We start from the raw sequence: 17,633 nt of genomic DNA, 5'->3' as shown, positions 1-17,633 counted from the left end.
CTGAATCCTGGCCCAACGGGAATCTCACCAGCAGCTACCTTACCCATGGCATCATCCCACCACCCACGGTGCAGGTGGGCAGACCCTAGGCTGAAGCCCTGCGGGGCCTGGGGACCCAGAAAGATGGGGGCTGCGAAAAGGGGATTGGGAGCTTGGACTCCTCTCTGAAGCAGGAGGGTCCTGGAGTTCTGGGTCTGAGAGAGAAGGCTCCAAGGAATCTGGATGCCAGGGACTGCAGAGGAAAGGGCTGGGGGCCGACCGGAAGAGGTCAGAGTTTGGGGTGGGGGGTGATACGGACTCCTGAGTCTTTAAGGCTGATGTGCAGCGCCTTCTCTCCAGTCCACGGTCGCGGACCCTTTACCTCCGACTGCAAAGCAGGATTCTCGCATCTGGGCTTTCGACGAGGTCCTCAGCAGATGGGAGACAACCTCTGGCTCGGCCTACGTGCCCAAGACCCATGGCGGGCCGTGCGCCCAGCCCAGAGCCCCAGAGCCTGCAGACCCCACGCGGACTATGGGGATCAAGGATTCAGGAGAAAAGGTAAGATTTGGGGAGTGCCGGAGTCCGCAGGGGACAGGGCGGGGGACTGCATTTGAGTCCCCTGCTCCTTCACATGAGTCTCTGGGTCGCCTTTCCGCAGCTCAGACACCGCGGCTGGCGCCTCCCACTGACCACAAAGTACCAGAGCAGCGAGACGAGGGCGCAGTACACTGGCTTTCCCAGCGGGGACCCGCGCGCCCCGGAATACTTCGGGCCCCAGCCCCCACAACTCGCAGACCACCACCGCGGGGGGCCTTCCCAGGTGGCTGGGTGGAAGCCGGCGCTGGCGAGACAGGGCGGAGCTCCGGGAGCTCTGGGCGGGGCCAGAAGGAATCACGGCTTTGGGGCGTGGCTGCTAAAGGGTCTAAGGCGGGATCGGGAGGTTAGAGGAGCGGGGGGGGGGGGGGGGGGGAGGGGGGGCTGGGCATCCAGGCCAGGCCAGAAGGACCAGGGGCTGGAAACTTGCCTTCAGGGCTCCTAAGCTGCTGTGGAGCTAGACGGCGGGCTGTGGGTGGGGACGAGACTAGAATATTCGGAGACGTGGTCGGGTGGGAGTTGGGAGAGGTAACGTGGAGTTGCTGCCCAAGATGCAGCTCAGCTCCAGTGGCCACACCAAGACGGTTTAAGACCGGGAGCGGAACCAGGGAGGTTGTTTTTGGTGGCTGGGAGCCTCGATTTGAGTTCCTTGACCAGCAGGAAGGCTTGGATTTAGGGAGGTGAGGCTGGGAAGGGTTCGGGTATGAGGAAGGAAGCTCAAGTTCCCTGGCGTGGGTGGCAGGAAGGGCTCTGACTCTGGGGCGGGGTGCGAGGGCCGTGGCCGTCATGGCTGTCGAGGCCGAAGGAGAGGGATTCTGAACTCGGGACCCAGGGCTTGGGATGGGGTATGAAATCTATGTCTTGGGTATGCCTCCTCCCCTAATCTTGCTCAGGCTCTAATCGCCTGGACGAAGAACCCCACGCTGTCTGGCCGGCCTTTCACAGTATCCGACCACGGCGTCCTGAACCGCCGACAGCTCTATCTAACCACCTCAGCGCGGGACTTTCGGTTCTATCCCAAGTAAGCCGGGCTCTCGCTCGGCACCGCCTCCTGCACAGCCCCCGCCTTGGCCGGTGCACGCCGAGCCCCTGGGCTGGCTCCCATTCTCTGACCGGTGGTCTCAGCCTCGACTCCTGTAGCAGCAACAACCACAGTTGAGGCCCCAGCCCCTCCCGCTTTTAGCACCCAGGAGTCCTTAGTGTCAACGCTCAGGAACCGCGGTAGGGACAGGAAGCCTGCACAGCGGCTCCAGGGGATTCTGGATCTGAGGGCAGGGCCTCCTTCTGTACTTCAGCCCCCAGATACTCTTTCGCAAGGAAGCGAAAGCCCCCATTTCCTTCCCCAGGATGCGAAAGCTCAGTTTCCAGGACGTTAAGTACCTCGAGGACCCAGGAACGCAGGCTACGCGTGCCCGGTCGCGTCCTTCCGAAGGGGATCCTCTCCTGGAAATGCAGGAGTTTGAGTGTGCAGACTCCTTAGATCCCGAGGTCTGAACCTCGTCCCCAAGGATCCAGCTGTATCCCCACCATCCTGCCCTGCTCCCACAGGACGGAGCTGTCCGGATACCCCCGCAAGGACTACCTGACCTACTGGAGCTTCGAAGAGACGCCCCAGGTCTGGGGCCACGGCAGCAGCGGCCGCCCTGTCCGCCCTCCTCCCGGCCGCCTCCAGCGCCGCCCGGCGAGGCCCTTTCTCTGGCTCAGGAATCCTACAGCCCCTCGCTGCAAACGCACCGCCAGCTCGACCGCTTCCGCCCGCCGGAGGCGACCGGGGATGGCCCCCACTGGAACCCCTGCCGGGCATCCACAGCGTCCCGAAAGCCTACAGCACGGAGAACTCCCGCTCAGGCAACTGGAAGCCCGGGCCAGTGGGAGCCGGCCCGGCCAGCCCAACCCCAGACACGCCCCCTGGCCTGGGGGCGGAGCCGAGCTCTAGACCTCCGCTCTCTACGCGGTGTCCGGACCAAGGTGGGCTCGCACTCATTAACTCTATCCCCAGTGTGGAAACAGGACTAGCCCAGACACGCTCACTCAGCTACGGCTGGATCGCGGGGAAGGGACTAAGTCCAGATAAGGTCCTTCCAGGCTGCGGCCCCGCGGGCAGGACACACGCCCTGAGGGCCTATTCAATAATCAGTTAAATCACCTGAAGCACACGCATTTCCGGGGACCTCTCTGGGCATCCTGGCTTGAGGGTAGGGTGGGCGGAGGTCCCTAAGGGAGAGGTGGGGCTCGGGCTGAATCCCTCTTTGGGGGCATCTGGGTCAAGTGGCTTCCCTGGCAGCACAATCACGGGGAGACCCTCTCTCATTGGGCAGAAGCTAAGTCCGAAGCAGCGCCCCTCCTGGGAGGTTGGACTGTGGCACAGGAATGGCTCAAGTAGAGGAGGGTCGAGGCTTCAGTCCAGCACCTTTCTCGGGTCACGGCCTCCTCCTGGTTCCCAAGACCCCACGATAGGCAGAGACAGGCCTTCCTACACCCTACTCCCTGTGCCTCCAGCCTCGACTAGTCCCTAGCACTCGAGGACTCAGTCTCTGAGGTCACTTCACCGTGGTCTCCGCCTCACCCTTGGCGCTGGACCACTGAGGGGAGAGGGCTGGGGTGCTCCGCTGAGCCACTCCTGCGCCTCCCTGGCCTTGTCTACCTTTCGCCCACCGAGGGGTTAGTGTCGAGCTCACCACAGCATCCTACCACCTCCTGGTGGCCTTGCCGCCCCCACAACCCCGAGGTATAAAGGCAGGTACACAAGGAAGGGGAAGCATCAAGGATGGAGATGCTCCAGGTAAGACTGCAGGGCCCCTGGGCACCTTCCACCTCCTTCCAGGCCATCACTGGCATGAGAAGGGGCAGACTCGTGTGAGCTGTGGAAGGAGGCCTCTTTCTGGAAGAGCGTGACCCCCAGTAAGCTTCAGGTGGGGCAGTTCCTGAGGGTGGGGATCTCAAATGTTGGGGTATCTCAGGTCCTCTGGGCTGTGGGGTGGGCTCTGAAAGGCAGGTGTCCCGGTGGTGGGTCCCGAATAGGAGATGCCAGGAAGGGTCTCTGGGTCTTTGTGGGTGGTGTACCCCGGGGGATGGGAAGGCCAGGGCTCAGGGCTCCGGTCTCCGACCCGGGTGAACCAGTGTCCTTGTCCCAGGGGCTGCTGATGTTGCTGCTGCTGAGCATGGGCGGGACATGGGCATCCAGTGAGCCGCTTCGGCCACGGTGCCACCCCGTCAATGCCACCCTGCCGATCGAGAAGGAAGGCTGCTCCGTGTGCGTCACCGTCAACACCACCATCTGTGCCGGCTACTGTGCCACCAAGGTGAGCTGCCTGGGGCCAGGGGCAGATGCTGCCACCTCAGGGCCAGACCCACAGAGGCAGCGGGGGAGGAAGGGTGGTCTGCCTCTCCGGTCAGGGGCTGGGGAATGGGGTGTGGGAGGGCAGGAACAGAGGGCTTCCTGGACTCGTGAGTCTGAGACCTGTGGGGGCAGCTGGGGAGCTCAGCTGAGGCGCTGGCCCCAGGCACATGCTGATTCCCCAACTCACACGGCTTCCAGACGAGGGTGCTGCAGTCCGTCATGCCGCCCCTGCCTCAGGCGGTGTGCAACTACCGCGATGTGCGCTTCGAGTCCATCCGGCTCTCTGGCTGCCGGCGCGGCGTGAACCCCGTGGTCTCCTACGCCGTGGCTCTCAGCTGTCAATGTGGACTCTGCCGCCGCAGCACCACTGACTGCGGGGGTCCCAAGGACCACCCCTGGACCTGTGACGACCCCCGCTTCCAGGACTCCTCTTCCTCAAAGGCCCCTCCCCCCAGCCTTCCGAGTCCATCCCGACTTCCGGAGCCCGCAGACGCCCGGATCCGCCCATAATTAAAGCTTCTCAATCCGCACTCTGGAGGTGTCTTTCTGTGGGCTCAGGGCAACCACACACACACAGGGTGGGTCCAGCTTCCAAACCATTTTATACGGAGTCACAGTATCAGAACTCTGTAGAAAACAGGGTGGACCGCTGGGCGCGGTGGTTCACGCCTGTAATCCCACCACTTTGGGAGGCTGACGCTGGGGTGGATCATGAGGTCAGGAGATCAAGACCATCCTGCTAAAACGGTGACACCCCGTCTCTACTAAAAATACAAAAACTTATCCGGGCTTGTTGGCGGGCGCTTGTAGTCCAAGCTACTTGGGAAGCTGAGGCAGGAGAATGGAGTGAACCTAGGAGGGGGAGCTTGCAGTGAGCCGAGATCTCACCACTGCACTCCAGCCTGCACGACAGAGCGAAACACCATCGAAAGGAAAGAAAGAAGGAAGGAAGGAAGGAAGGAAGGAAGGAAGGAAGGAAGGAAGGAAGGAAGGAGAAAGAAAGAAAGAAAGAAAGAAAGAAAGAAAGAAAGAAAGAAAGAAAGAGAAGGAAAGAAAGAAAGAAAGAGAGAGAGAGAGAGACCGGGCGCGGTGGCTCACGCTTGTAATCCCAGCACTTTGGGAGGCCGAGGCGGGCGGATCACGAGGTCAGGAGATCGAGACCACGGTGAAACCCCGTCTCTACTAAAAATACAAAAAATTAGCCGGGCGTGGTGGCGGGCGCCTGTAGTCCCAGCTACTCCGAGAGGCTGAGGCAGGAGAATGGCATGAACCCGGGAGGCAGAGCTTGCAGTGAGCCGAGATTGCGCCACTGCACTCCAGCCTGGGCGACAGAGCGAGACTCCGTCTCAAAAAAAAAAAAAAAAAAAAAAAAAAAAGGAAAGAAAGAAAGAAAGAAAGAAGAAAGAAAAAAAGAAAAGAAAGAAAGAAAGAAAAAAAGAAAAGAAAGAAAGAAAGAGAGAAAGAAAGAAAGAAAGAAAAAGAAAGAAAAAACAGGGTGGAGATGGGGGATGACCTCCAGCTCAGGAGGTGTCCATGGTCGGGCCTTCTGTGGGGAGAAGGAAGGCCACATGATCGGTGTGGCCCAGGGGGCAGGGCCTGAGCCTTCTAAGCCTAGCTCCCTCTTCCTCCTTCTGAGGTTGGCATTGGCAGTGCAGGTGGGGTGTGGGGACCTGAATGGGATGAATGGGCTAAGGGGGATGTCATCACTTCCATTCTCCTTCATCCACTGCCTCTCCCTTCCCCTCCTCCCCCATCGCCTCCCTCCATCTGCTTCCCCTCCCAGCCAGGAGCCATCACCTGGGTAGAAAAGGGGCCTCTGGAAAGGGGGCGAGGCCTTGACCTTGGGTACCCTGCACTTGAAGAGGAACTATGGGAAGGGGTTGTTCAGGGATTTGGCCCTTTCCCCACCTGGCTGTATACCCTTCCTGTTCTTTTCTTCCCCTAGCCAGTTTCCCCTCCCTCTCCTGAGATGTCAGGAAAGAGGGGGCCACCTGCGTCCTCCACAGGGACCCCCGAAGCCTGGGGTTCCCAGTCCTAGAGCTCGGAGGCGGAGGAGGTGCTCCAGCTCTGGTAACCACTGGTTGTTTCCCAGTCTTCTCCACGCCACCCTTTCCCAAAACCACAGGCTTCCAGAATGTTGTAGAGAAACTGCAAAATCCACGCCTCCACCAGCCTCTCCCAGCGCCAAGTCAATTTCACACACAGGGAAACTGAAGCCTGCCTCAGAGGGGCAGGGTTTTACCTTCTTAGTGGCAGTTTTGAGGGGAATCGGGGTCTCCCTAGGATTCCAGGTTGTGGACTTTCTCTAAATTGTGGAATGTGGCCAGGTGTGGTGACTTGAGTCTGTAGTCCCAGCTACTCAGGAGCCACAGCAGGAGGACTGCTTGAGCCCAGGAGTTCAAGTGCAGTGGGGAAACATTGGCAGACCTCTTCTTAAAACAATTTTTGGGCCAGGGTTAGTGTCTCACGCCTATAATCCCAGCACTCTGGGAGGCCAGGGCAGGAGTACCACTGGAGGTTGTGAGTTTGAGACCAGTCTGGCCAACGTGGTGAAACCCCATCTCTACTAAAAATACAAAAATTAGCTGGGCATGGTGGCAGGCGCTTGTAATTCCAGTTACTCAGAAGGCTGAGGCAGGAGAATCACTTGAACCCAGGAGGCAGGCGTTACAGTGAGCCAGGATTGTGGCACTGTACTCCAGCCTGGCCAGACAGAGACTCTGTCTGAAAAAAAAAAAAAAAAAAAAAATTGATTGGAACATCCTCCAAGATAAAAGACCGTCGGTTCCTCAGAGTTCTACAGGAAGGATGGTAGAGTGCAGTTGCCCAGAGGTGAAGTCCCATCTCTGCCATTTGTGGGCTGTGTGACCGGGCACAAAGCATTAATTTCTCAGAGCCTATATTTTGCCATCTGTCGCTATTAAATAATAGTAGTTGAATATTTTTTATTTTTATTTTACTTTATTTTATTAATTTTTTTGAGACAGAGTCTCCACCAGTCACCCAGGCTGGAGTGCAATAGCGCGATCTCGGCTCACTGCACCTCTGCCTCCCGGGTTCACGCGATTCTCCTGCCTCAGCCTCCTGAGTAGCTGGGACTACAGGCATGCACCACTACACCCTGCTAATTTTTGTATATTTTTTAGTAGAGACAGGGTTTCATCATGTTGGCCAGGCTGGTCTCAAAGTCCTGACCTCAGGTGATTCACCCGCCTCGGCCTTCCAAAGTGCTTGGATTACAGGTGTGAGCCACTGTGCCCAGCCGAATATTTTTTATTTCTACTTTATTATTATTATTATATGAGATGGAGCTTCATTCTCGTAGCCTGGGCTGAAGTGCAATGGTGAGATGTTGGCTCACTGCAACCTCCGCCTCCTGGGTTCAAGCAATTCTCCTGCCTCAGCCTCCCAAGTAGCTGGTATTATAGGCATGTACCATCACGCCCGAGGATATTTTGTATTTTTAGTAGAGATGGGGTTTCTCCATGTTGGTCAGGTTAGTCTGGAACTCCTCACCTCAGTTGATCCGCCCACCTCAGCCTCCGACAATGCTGGGATTCCAAGCGTCAGCCACCATGACCGGCCTTATTATTATTATTATTATTATTATTATTATTATTTTTGAGACAGAGTCTCACTCTGTTTTCCAGACAGAAGTGCAGTGGCACAATCTGAGCTCACTGCAATCTCGGCCTCCCGGGTTCAAGCGATTCTCCTGCCTCAGCCTCCTGAGTAGCTGAGATTACAGGCGCGCAGAACCACACCCGGCTAATTTTGGTATTATTAGTAGAGAGGTTGTTTCACAGTGTTGGCCAGGCTGCTCTCCAACTCCTGACCTCAAAGTCATCCACCAGCCTCAGCCTCCCAAAGTGCTGGGATTACAGGTGTGAGCCACGGTGCCTGACCTGTCGTTGTTGAATATTATTATTAACCTACAAGTTGGGCGTTATGCAAGTCCTATATATAGCGTCCCCCAAACTTCTAGAGCAAGGGCTTCCCCACAATCCTAGCAGCCAAGCCAACCCTGGGGTCCCAAACTTCTGTCCCCACTGAAGTGTTTATCCTCTTCTCTAATCCCAGCCTCCTTTTCCCTGTCTCCAAGTGATCTCAGAGATATTCCCCCTCCCCCAGGCTCCCTCCGCATCCCCTTCATTTTCCCCCTCCCCAGTGTGTCAATGGAGTCCCAACTTCCACCCTCCACATTGTCCCCTTTCCCTGCCCCAAAGTGGGACCTTCTTTTCCCCCCCCCGAGTGGTCCTGTCTAGGGTTGCCGCTGCTGGGCCCCCTCTGGTCTTCCTGCTGGAGACTGGGGCCATTCGGGAGTCAGCAGGCACCCAGCCAACCACAGCCAGCGTGGGGTGAGCGATACTGGACCGACGAGTCATCACGGTGAGCTGGCTGTGTGCGATGCAGTCAGTGTCTGGGTGACAGACCCCCGGACACCTGTGGACTTGGGTGGCCTCGAGGTGGAGGTGTTGGGCGAGGTGCCTGCAGCTGGGAGCAGTTCCCTCCGCCAGCACTTTGTCACCCGCTTCAAGGCCAATAACTGAGGAAAGTGGCCCGGGGGTGCGTGGAGGGGGCTGCCACCAGGGTGTGGACCGGGGGCACTGGGTGTCTGAGTGCAAGGCCAAGCAGTCCTAGGTGCAGGCATTGACCACTGATGCCCAGGGCCGTGTAGACTGGTGATGGATTCAAATTGGCACTGCCTGTGTCTGCACACTACTCAGCCGGACTGGCAGGGCCTGAGGGTTATACCCAGGAACTGGTCAGGCAGAAAAAGAACAGAGCTGGATGCTGAGAGACCTCAGGGTTGGCCCAGCTGCTCTAAGGACCGCAGATTGGGAACTCATCAAATCATCACACAATCACAACTCTCTGAATTTGAGCTCAATCTCTGCAGAATGGGTGAAACCAAATGGGGTTTTGAAGGTTGAATAGCAGTTCTCCTGGGGGAACTTGAGGGTGATGATGATGATGATGATGATGATGATGATGATGATAGCAACTATTTACTGAGTGTTTACTCTTTCTTAGCCCTAATATATAACTCCTCAGATCAACTCTCATGGATTTGATCATTGGTGAGCTTTGGTGTTCAGTTGCTGACTGCTCAGTCACAGAGGACACCACCTTGCTCGTCCTGGGGAGTGGGAGGGCACATTTCATGATGTGGATGGGGGAGGAGAGAAACTGGAACATGCAAGCAGATGGCCAGGGGACCTTGAGAACATGGTCTACAGAAGGCCTTAAAGTATCTGGGAGCTGGGGTTCAAATGAGAAACCTTACTTGGTGAGAGCGGGCAGGGGTTGGCTTAGAATATTATGTTTTGAGATAATGAGCTATTGATCACAGGGGGAGTATAAGCAAGATTGAATGAGACGTGATCAGGATGCTGGAGAGTTGAGCCCTGGGCGGAGAGATGAAGTCAGGTTTCTAGCCCTCTTTCCTGTGCCAACCTATACCCTACATTGGGAAAGAAACAGACTTTAAAATTGTCCAGCTCGATGGCATCGCGGGGAAGGGACTAAGTCCAGATAATGTCCTCAGAGGCTGCGGCCCCTCGGGCAGGACACACCCCCTGCGGGCCTATTCAATAATCAGTTAAGTCACCTGAAGCACACGCATTTCCGGGGACCTCTCTGGGCATCCTGGCTTGAGGGTAGGGTGGGCGGAGGTCCCTAAGGGAGAGGTGGGGCTCAGGCTGAATCCCTCCTTGGGGGCATCTGGGTCAAGTGGCTAACCTGGCAGCACAGTCACGGGGAGGCCCTCTCTCATTGGGCAGAAGCTAAGTCCAAAGCCGTGCCCCTCCTGGGAGGTTGGACTGTGGCACAGGAAAGCCTCAAGTAGAGGAGGGTTGAGGCTTCAGTCCAGCACCTTTCTCGGGTCACGGCCTCCTCCTGGTTCCCAAGACCCCACGATAGGCAGAGACAGGCCTTCCTACACCCTGCTCCCTGTGCCTCCAGCCTCGACTAGTCCCTAGCACTCGACGACTCAGTCTCTGAGGTCACTTCACCGTGGTCTCCGCCTCACCCTTGGCGCTAGACCACTGAGGGGAGAGGGCTGGTGTGCTCCGCTGAGCCACTCCTGCGCCTCCCTGGCCTTGTCTACCTCTCGGCCCCCGAGGGGTTAGTGTCGAGCTCACTCCCGCATCCTACCACCTCCTGGTGGCCTTGCCGCCCCCACAACCCCGAGGTATAAAGCCAGGTACACGAGACAGGTGACGCACCAAGGATGGAGATGTTCCAGGTAAGACTGCAGGGCCCCTGGGCACCTTCCACCTCCTTCCAGGCCATCACTGGCATGAGAAGGGGCAGACCCGTGTGAGCTGTGGAAGGAGGCCTCTTTCTGGAGGGACATGACCCCCAGTAAGCTTCAGGTGGGGCAGTTCCTGAGGGTGGGGATCTGAAATGTTGAGGTATCTCAGGTCCTCTGGGCTGTGGGGTGGGCTCTGAAAGGCAGGTGTCCCGGTGGTGGGTCCCGAATAGGAGATGCCAGGAAGGGTCTCTGGGTCTTTGTGGGTGGTGTACCCCGGGGGATGGGAAGGCCAGGGCTCAGGGCTCCGGTCTCCGACCCGGGTGAACCAGTGTCCTTGTCCCAGGGGCTGCTGATGTTGCTGCTGCTGAGCATGGGCGGGACATGGGCATCCAGTGAGCCGCTTCGGCCACGGTGCCACCCCGTCAATGCCACCCTGCCTATCGAGAAGGAAGGCTGCTCCGTGTGCGTCACCGTCAACACCACCATCTGTGCCGGCTACTGTGCCACCAAGGTGAGCTGCCTGGGGCCAGGGGCAGATGCTGCCACCTCAGGGCCAGACCCACAGAGGCAGCGGGGGAGGAAGGGTGGTCTGCCTCTCCGGTCAGGGGCTGGGGAATGGGGTGTGGGAGGGCAGGAACAGAGGGCTTCCTGGACTCGTGAGTCTGAGACCTGTGGGGGCAGCTGGGGAGCTCAGCTGAGGCGCTGGCCCCAGGCACATGCTGATTCCCCAACTCACACGGCTTCCAGACGAGGGTGCTGCAGTCCGTCATGCCGCCCCTGCCTCAGGCGGTGTGCAACTACCGCGATGTGCGCTTCGAGTCCATCCGGCTCTCTGGCTGCCGGCGCGGCGTGAACCCCGTGGTCTCCTACGCCGTGGCTCTCAGCTGTCAATGTGGACTCTGCCGCCGCAGCACTACTGACTGCGGGGGTCCCAAGGACCACCCCTGGACCTGTGACGACCCCCGCTTCCAGGACTCCTCTTCCTCAAAGGCCCCTCCCCCCAGCCTTCCGAGTCCATCCCGACTTCCGGAGCCCGCAGACGCCCGGATCCGCCCATAATTAAAGCTTCTCAATCCGCACTCTGGAGGTGTCTTTCTGTGGGCTCAGGGCAACCACACACACACAGGGTGGGTCCAGCTTCCAAACCATTTTATACGGAGTCACAGTATCAGAACTCTGTAGAAAACAGGGTGGACCGCTGGGCGCGGTGGTTCACGCCTGTAATCCCACCACTTTGGGAGGCCTAGGCGGGCGGATCATGAGGTCAGGAGATCAAGACCATCCTGCTAACACGGTGAAACCCCGTCTCTACTAAAACTACGAAAACTTCTCTGGGCTTGTTGGCGAGCGGTTGTAGTCCAAGCTACTTGGGAGGCTGATGTAGGAGAATGGAGTGAACCTGGGAGGGGGAGCTTGCAGTGAGTCGAGATCATGCCACTGCACTCCAGCCTGCACGACAGAGCGAGACGCCATCTGAAAAAAAAAAAAAAGAGAGAGAGAGAACGAAAGAAAGAAAGAAAAAGAAAGAAAGAGAAAGAAAAGAAAGACAGAAAGAGAACAGGGTGGAGATGGGGGATGACCTCCAGGTCAGGAGGTGTCCATGGTCTGGCCTTCTATGGGGAGAGGGAAGGCCACATGATCGGTGTGGCCCAGGGGGCAGGGCCTGAGCCTTCTAAGCGGAGCTCCCTCTTCCTCCCTCTGAGGCTGGCCCTGGCAGTGCAGGTGGGGGGTGGGGACCTGAATGGGATCAACGGGCTGAGGGGGATGTCATCTATTCCATTCTCCTTCAGCTACTGCTTCTCCCTTCCCCTCCTCCCCCATCCCCTCCATCCATCTGCCTCCCATCCCAGCCAGGAGCCATCACCTGGGTAGAAAAGGGGCCTCTGGAAAGGGGGCGGGGCCTTGACTCTTGGGTACCCTGCACTTGAAGAGGAACTATGGGAAGGTGTTGTTCAGGAATTTGGCCCCTTCCCCACCTGGCTGTATACCCTTCCTGTTCTTTTCTTCCCCTAGCCAGTTGCCCCTCCCTCTCCTGAGATGTCAGGAAAGAGGGGGCCACCTGCGTCCTCCACAGGGGCCCCCGAAGCCTTGGGTTCCCAGCCCCAGAGCTCGGAGGCGGAGGAGGTGCTCCAGCTCTGGTAACCACTGGTTGTGTCCCAGTCTTCTCCACGCCACCCTTTCCCAGAACCACAGGCTTCCAGAATGTTGTAGGGAAACTGCAAAATCCAGGCCTCCACCAGCCTCTCCCAGCGCCAGGTCAATTTCACACACAGGGAAACTGAAGCCTGCCTCAGAGGGGCAGGGTTTTACCTCCTTAGTGGCAGTTTTGAGGGGAATCGGGGTCTCCCTATAATTCCAGGTTGTGGACTTTCTCTAAATTGTGGAATGTGGCCAGGTGTGGTGGCTTGAGTCTGTAGTCCCAGCTACTCAGGAGCCACAGCAGGAGGACTGATTGAGCCCTGGAGTTCAAGTGCAGTGGGGAAACATAGAGAGACCTCCTCTTAAAACAATTTGTTTGGTGCCAGGGGTGGTGTCTCACGCCTATAATCCCAGCACTCTGGGAGGCCAGGGCAGGAGTATCACTGGAGGTTAGGAATTTGAGATCAGTCTGGCCAACGTGGTAAAACCCCATCTCTACTAAAAATACAAAAATTAGCTGGGCATGGTGGCAGGCGCTTGTAATTCCAGTTACTCAGAAGGCTGAGGCAGGAGAATCACTTGAACCCAGGAGGCAGGCGTTACAGTGAGCCAGGATTGTGGCACTGTACTCCAGCCTGGCCAGACAGAGTGAGACTGTCTCAAAAAAAAAAAAAAAAAAATTGATTGCAACATCCTCCAAGATGCATGACTGTCGGTTCCTCAGAGTTCTACAGGAAGGATGGCAGAGTGCAGTTGCCCAGAGGTGAAGTCCCATCTCTGCCGTTTGTCGGCTGTGTGACCGGGCATAAATCATGAATTTCTCAGAGCCTGTATGTTGCCATCTGTTTCTATTAAGTAATAGTAGTTGAATATTTTTATTTTCATTTTACTTTATTTTGTTTATTTATTTTTTGAGACGGAGTCTCCACCTGTCACCCAGGCTGGAGTGCAATAGCGCAATCTTGGCTCACTGCACCTCTGCCTCCTGGGTTCAAGCAATTCTCCTGCTTCAGCCTCCTGAGTAGCTGGGACTACAGGCGTGCACCACCACACCCAGCTAATTTTTGTATATTTTTTAGTAGAGACAGGGTTTCATCATGTTGGCCAGGCTGGTCTCAAAGTCCTGACCTCAGGTGATTCACCCGCCTCGGCCTCCCAAAGTGCTGGGATTACAGGTGTGAGCCACTGCGCCCAGTGGAATATTTTTTTTTATTTTATTTTTATTATTATTATTATTTGAGATGGAGCTTCGTTCTTGTAGCCCAGGCTGAAGTGCAATGATGAGATCTTGGCTCACTGCAACCACCACCTCCTGGGATCAAGCGATTCTCCTGCCTCAGCCTCCCAAGTAGCTGGGATTATAGGCATGTACCATCACACCGGAAGATATTTGGTATTTTTAGTAGAGATGGGGTTTCTCCATGTTGGTCAGGTTAGTCTGGAACTCCTCACCTCAGTTGATCCGCCCACCTCAGCCTCCGACAATGCTGGGATTCCAAGCGTCAGCCACCATGACCGGCATTATTATTATTATTATTATTTTTGAGACAGAGTCTCACTCTGTTTTCCAGGCGGAAGTGCAGTGGCACGATCTCGGCTCACTGCAATCTCGGCCTCCTGGGTTCAAGCGATTCTCCTGCCTCAGCCTCCTGAGTAGCTGAGATTACAGGCGCGCAGAACCACGCCCGGCTAATTTTGGTATTATTAGTAGAGATGTTGTTTCACAGTGTTGGCCAGGCTGCTCTCCAACTCCTGAATTCAAGTCATCCACCTGCCTCAGCCTCCCAAAGTGCTGGGATTACAGGTGTGAGCCACAGTGCCTGACCTGTCGTTGTTGAATATTTATTATTAATCAAAAAGTTGGGCGTTATGCAAGTCCTATATATAGCGTCCCCCAAACTTCTAGACCAAGGGCTTCCCCACAATCCTGGCAGCCAAGCCGACCCTGGGGTTCCAAACTTCTGTCCCCACTGAAGTGTTTATCCTCTTCTCTAATCCCAGCCTCTTTTTCCCTGTCTCGAAGTGATCTCAGAGATGCTCCCCCTCCCCCAGGCTCCCTCTGCATCCCCTGCATTTTCCCCCTCCCCAGTGTGTCAATGGAGTCCCAACCTCCACCCTCCACATTGTCCCCTTTCCCTGCCCCAAAGTGAGACCTTCTTTTCCCCCGAGTGGTCCTGTCTAGGGTTGCTGCTGCCGGGCCCCCTCTGGTCTTCCTGCTGGAGACTGGGGCCACTCCGGAGTCAGCAGGCACGTGGCAAACCACAGCCAGGGTGGGGTGAGCGATACTGGACCGACGAGTCATCAGGGTGAGCTGGCTGTGTGCGATGCAGTCAGTGTCTGGGTGACAGACCCCCGGACCGCTGTGGACTTGGGTGGCCTCGAGGTGGAGGTGTTGGGCAAGGTGCCTGCAGCTGGGGGCAGTTCCCTCCGCCAGCACTTTGTCAACTGCTTCAAGGCCAATAACTGAGGAAAGTGGCCCGGGGGTGGGTGGAGGGGGCTGCCACCGGGGTGTGGACCAGGGACACTGGGTGTCTGAGTGCAAGGCCAAGCAGTCCTAGGTGCAGGCATTGACCACTGATGCCCAGGGCCGTGTAGACTGGTGATGGATTCAAACTGGCACTGCCTGTGTCTGCACACTACTCAGCCGGGCCTGAAGGTTATACCCAGGAACTGGCCAGACGGAAAAAGAACAGAGCTGGGTGCTGAGAGACCTCAGGGATGGCCCAGCTGCTATAAGGACCGCAGATTGGGAACTCATCAAATCATCACACAATCACAACTCTCTGAATTTGAGCTCAATCTCTGCAGGATGGGTGAAACCACATGGGGTTTTGGAGTTTGAACAGGAGTTCTCCCAGGGGAACTTGAGGGTGATGATGATGATGATGATGATGATGATAACAGCCACTATTTACTGAGTGTTTACTCTTTCTTAGCCCTAATACATAACTCCTCAGATCAACTCTCATGGATTTGATCATTGGTGAGCTTTGGTGTTCAGTTGCTGACTGCTCAGTCACAGAGGGCACCACCTTGCCCAACCTGGGGAGTGGGAGGGCACATTTCATGATGTGGATAGGGGAGAAGAGAAACACGAACATGCAAGCAGATGGCCAGGGGACCTTGAGAACATGGTCTACAGAAGGCCTTAAAGTATCTGGGAGCTGGGGTTCAAATGAGAAATCTTACTTGGTGAGAGCGGGCATGGGTTGGCTTAGAATATTCTGTTTTGAGATAAGGAGCTACTGATCACAGGGGGAGTATAACAAGGTTGAATGAGAAATGATCAGGATGCTGGAGAGTTGAGCCCTGGGCAGGGAGCTGAAGTCAGGTTTCTAGCCCTCTTCCCTGTGCCAACCTACACCCTACATTGGGAAAGAAACAGACTTTAAAATTGTCCAGCTTGATGGCATCGTGGGGAAGGGACTAAGTCCAGATAATGTCCTCGAAGGCTGCGGCCCCGCGGGCAGGACACACCCCCTGAGGGCCTATTCAATAATCAGTTAAATCACCTGAAGCACACGCATTTCCGGGGACCTCTCCGGGCATCCTGGCTTGAGGGTAGGGTGGGCGGAGGTCCCTAAGGGAGAGGTGGGGATCAGGCTGAATCCCTCCTTGGGGGCATCTGGGTCAAGTGGCTTCCCTGGCAGCACAGTCACGGGGAAGAACTCTCTCATTGGGCAGAAGCTAAGTCCGAAGCCGCGCCCCCCTGGGAGGTTGGACTGTGGCACAGGAAAGCCTCAAGTACAGGAGGGTTGAGGCTTCAGTCCAGCACCTTTCTCGGGTGACGGCCTCCTCCTGGTTCCCAAGACCCCACGATAGGCAGAGACAGGCCTTCCTACACCCTACTCCCTGTGCCTCCAGCCTCGACTAGTCCCTCTGAGGTCACTTCACCGTGGTCTCCGCCTCACCCTTGGCGCTAGACCACTGAGGGGAGAGGGCTGGGGTGCTCCGCTGAGCCACTCCTGCGCCTCCCTGGCCTTGTCTACCTTTCGCCCCCCGAGGGGTTAGTGTCGAGCTCATCCCAGCATCCTACCACCTCCTGGTGGCCTTGCTGCCCCCACAACCCCGAGGTATAAAGCCAGGTACACGAGACAGGTGACGCACCAAGGATGGAGATGTTCCAGGTAAGACTGCAGGGCCCTTGGGCACCTTCCACCTCCTTCCAGGCCATCACTGGCATGAGAAGGGGCAGACCCGTGTCAGCTGTGGAAGGAGACCTCCTTCTGGAGGGACATGACCCCCAGTAAGCTTCAGGTGGGGCAGTTCCTGAGGGTGGGGATCTGAAATGTTGGGGTATCTCAGGTCCTCTGGGCTGTGGGGTGGGCTCTGAAAGGCAGGTGTCCGGGTGGTGGGTCCTGAATAGGAGATGCCAGGAAGGGTCTCTGGGTCTTTGTGGGTGGTGTACCCCGGGGGATGGGAAGGCCAGGGCTCAGGGCTCCGGTCTCCGACCCGGGTGAACCAGTGTCCTTGTCCCAGGGGCTGCTGATGTTGCTGCTGCTGAGCATGGGCGGGGCATGGGCATCCAGTGAGCCGCTTCGGCCACGGTGCCACCCCGTCAATGCCACCCTGCCGATCGAGAAGGAAGGCTGCTCCGTGTGCGTCACCGTCAACACCACCATCTGTGCCGGCTACTGCGCCACCAAGGTGAGCTGCCTGGGGCCAGGGGCAGATGCTGCCACCTCAGGGCCAGACCCACAGAGGCAGCAGGGGAGGAAGGGTGGTCTGCCTCTCCGGTCAGGGGCTGGGGAATGGGGTGTGGGAGGGCAGGAACAGAGGGCTTCCTGGACTTGTGAGTCTGAGACCTGTGGGGCCGCTGGGGAGCTCAGCTGAGGCGCTGGCCCCAGGCACATGCTGATTCCCCAACTCACACGGCTTCCAGACGAGGGTGCTGCAGTCCCTCATGCCGCCCCTGCCTCAGGCGGTGTGCAACTACCGCGATGTGCGCTTCGAGTCCATCCGGCTCTCTGGCTGCCGGCGCGGCGTGAACCCCGTGGTCTCCTACGCCGTGGCTCTCAGCTGTCAATGTGGACTCTGCCGCCGCAGCACCACTGACTGCGGGGGTCCCAAGGACCACCCCTGGACCTGTGACGACCCCCGCTTCCAGGACTCCTCTTCCTCAAAGGCCCCTCCCCCCAGCCTTCCGAGTCCATCCCGACTTCCGGAGCCCGCAGACGCCCGGATCCGCCCATAATTAAAGCTTCTCAATCCGCACTCTGGAGGTGTCTTTCTGTGGGCTCAGGGCAACCACACACACACAGGGTGGGTCCAGCTTCCAAACCATTTTATACGGAGTCACAGTATCAGAACTCTGTAGAAAAC

General features: G+C 57.2%; 4 protein-coding genes and 2 pseudogenes across 6 annotated transcripts; all 6 read left to right on the top strand.

Annotated features, from left to right (window-relative positions):
- The first annotated feature begins 416 nt into the window (after window positions 1-416).
- Window positions 417-2,717, top strand: LOC100582058. The gene is given in 8 exon segments (XM_012509817.2): window positions 417-540; window positions 641-757; window positions 760-802; window positions 1,522-1,597; window positions 2,125-2,203; window positions 2,206-2,261; window positions 2,263-2,362; window positions 2,365-2,717. Coding segments are annotated over 8 exon segments (948 nt in total).
- Window positions 2,718-3,701: 984 nt separating this feature from the next.
- Window positions 3,702-4,446, top strand: LOC100581725 (choriogonadotropin subunit beta 3-like). Its single transcript, XM_030821027.1, has 2 exons — window positions 3,702-3,878; window positions 4,115-4,446. Exons 1-2 carry the CDS (start codon window positions 3,720-3,722, stop codon window positions 4,424-4,426), a joined length of 471 nt encoding a protein of 156 aa, XP_030676887.1. The 5' UTR covers window positions 3,702-3,719; the 3' UTR covers window positions 4,427-4,446.
- Window positions 4,447-5,424: 978 nt separating this feature from the next.
- On the top strand, window positions 5,425-8,662 carry LOC115830413 (annotated as a pseudogene).
- Window positions 8,663-10,139: 1,477 nt separating this feature from the next.
- Window positions 10,140-11,251, top strand: LOC115830395 (choriogonadotropin subunit beta 3). 3 transcript variants are annotated; one of them, XM_030821884.1, is made up of 3 exons: window positions 10,140-10,282; window positions 10,516-10,683; window positions 10,920-11,251. In XM_030821884.1, exons 2-3 carry the CDS (start codon window positions 10,525-10,527, stop codon window positions 11,229-11,231), a joined length of 471 nt encoding a protein of 156 aa, XP_030677744.1. In that variant the 5' UTR covers window positions 10,140-10,282; window positions 10,516-10,524; the 3' UTR covers window positions 11,232-11,251. The 3 variants fall into 3 exon arrangements, with proteins under 3 accessions (XP_030677744.1, XP_030677743.1, XP_030677746.1); XM_030821883.1 differs by having other exon boundaries at window positions 10,140-10,293; XM_030821886.1 differs by having other exon boundaries at window positions 10,146-10,163.
- Window positions 11,252-11,807: 556 nt separating this feature from the next.
- Window positions 11,808-14,965, top strand: LOC115837033 (annotated as a pseudogene).
- Window positions 14,966-16,734: 1,769 nt separating this feature from the next.
- Window positions 16,735-17,525, top strand: LOC105740367 (choriogonadotropin subunit beta 3-like). Its single transcript, XM_012509821.2, has 2 exons — window positions 16,735-16,958; window positions 17,194-17,525. Exons 1-2 carry the CDS (start codon window positions 16,800-16,802, stop codon window positions 17,503-17,505), a joined length of 471 nt encoding a protein of 156 aa, XP_012365275.2. The 5' UTR covers window positions 16,735-16,799; the 3' UTR covers window positions 17,506-17,525.
- The last annotated feature ends 108 nt before the right edge of the window (window positions 17,526-17,633 follow it).

Source organism: Nomascus leucogenys, chromosome 10 (assembly GCF_006542625.1).
Source record: "Nomascus leucogenys isolate Asia chromosome 10, Asia_NLE_v1, whole genome shotgun sequence".
Classification (NCBI taxonomy): Eukaryota; Metazoa; Chordata; class Mammalia; order Primates; family Hylobatidae; genus Nomascus; species Nomascus leucogenys.
The sequence above is the reverse complement of the archived record's forward strand: the minus strand, read 5'-3'. Positions and strand labels throughout refer to the sequence as shown.

Coding starts and splice junctions, on each gene's coding strand:
- LOC105740367 (XM_012509821.2), top strand. CDS start 16,800: ATGTTGCTGCTGCTGAGCATGGGCGGGGCATGGGCATCCAGTGAGCCG. Junction 16,959..17,193: donor CCGGCTACTGCGCCACCAAG/GTGAGCTGCCTG, acceptor CACGGCTTCCAG/ACGAGGGTGCTGCAGTCCCT.
- LOC115830395 (XM_030821883.1), top strand. CDS start 10,273: ATGACCCCCAGTAAGCTTCAG. Junction 10,294..10,515: donor TGACCCCCAGTAAGCTTCAG/GTGGGGCAGTTC, acceptor TCCTTGTCCCAG/GGGCTGCTGATGTTGCTGCT. Junction 10,684..10,919: donor CCGGCTACTGTGCCACCAAG/GTGAGCTGCCTG, acceptor CACGGCTTCCAG/ACGAGGGTGCTGCAGTCCGT.
- LOC100581725 (XM_030821027.1), top strand. CDS start 3,720: ATGTTGCTGCTGCTGAGCATGGGCGGGACATGGGCATCCAGTGAGCCG. Junction 3,879..4,114: donor CCGGCTACTGTGCCACCAAG/GTGAGCTGCCTG, acceptor CACGGCTTCCAG/ACGAGGGTGCTGCAGTCCGT.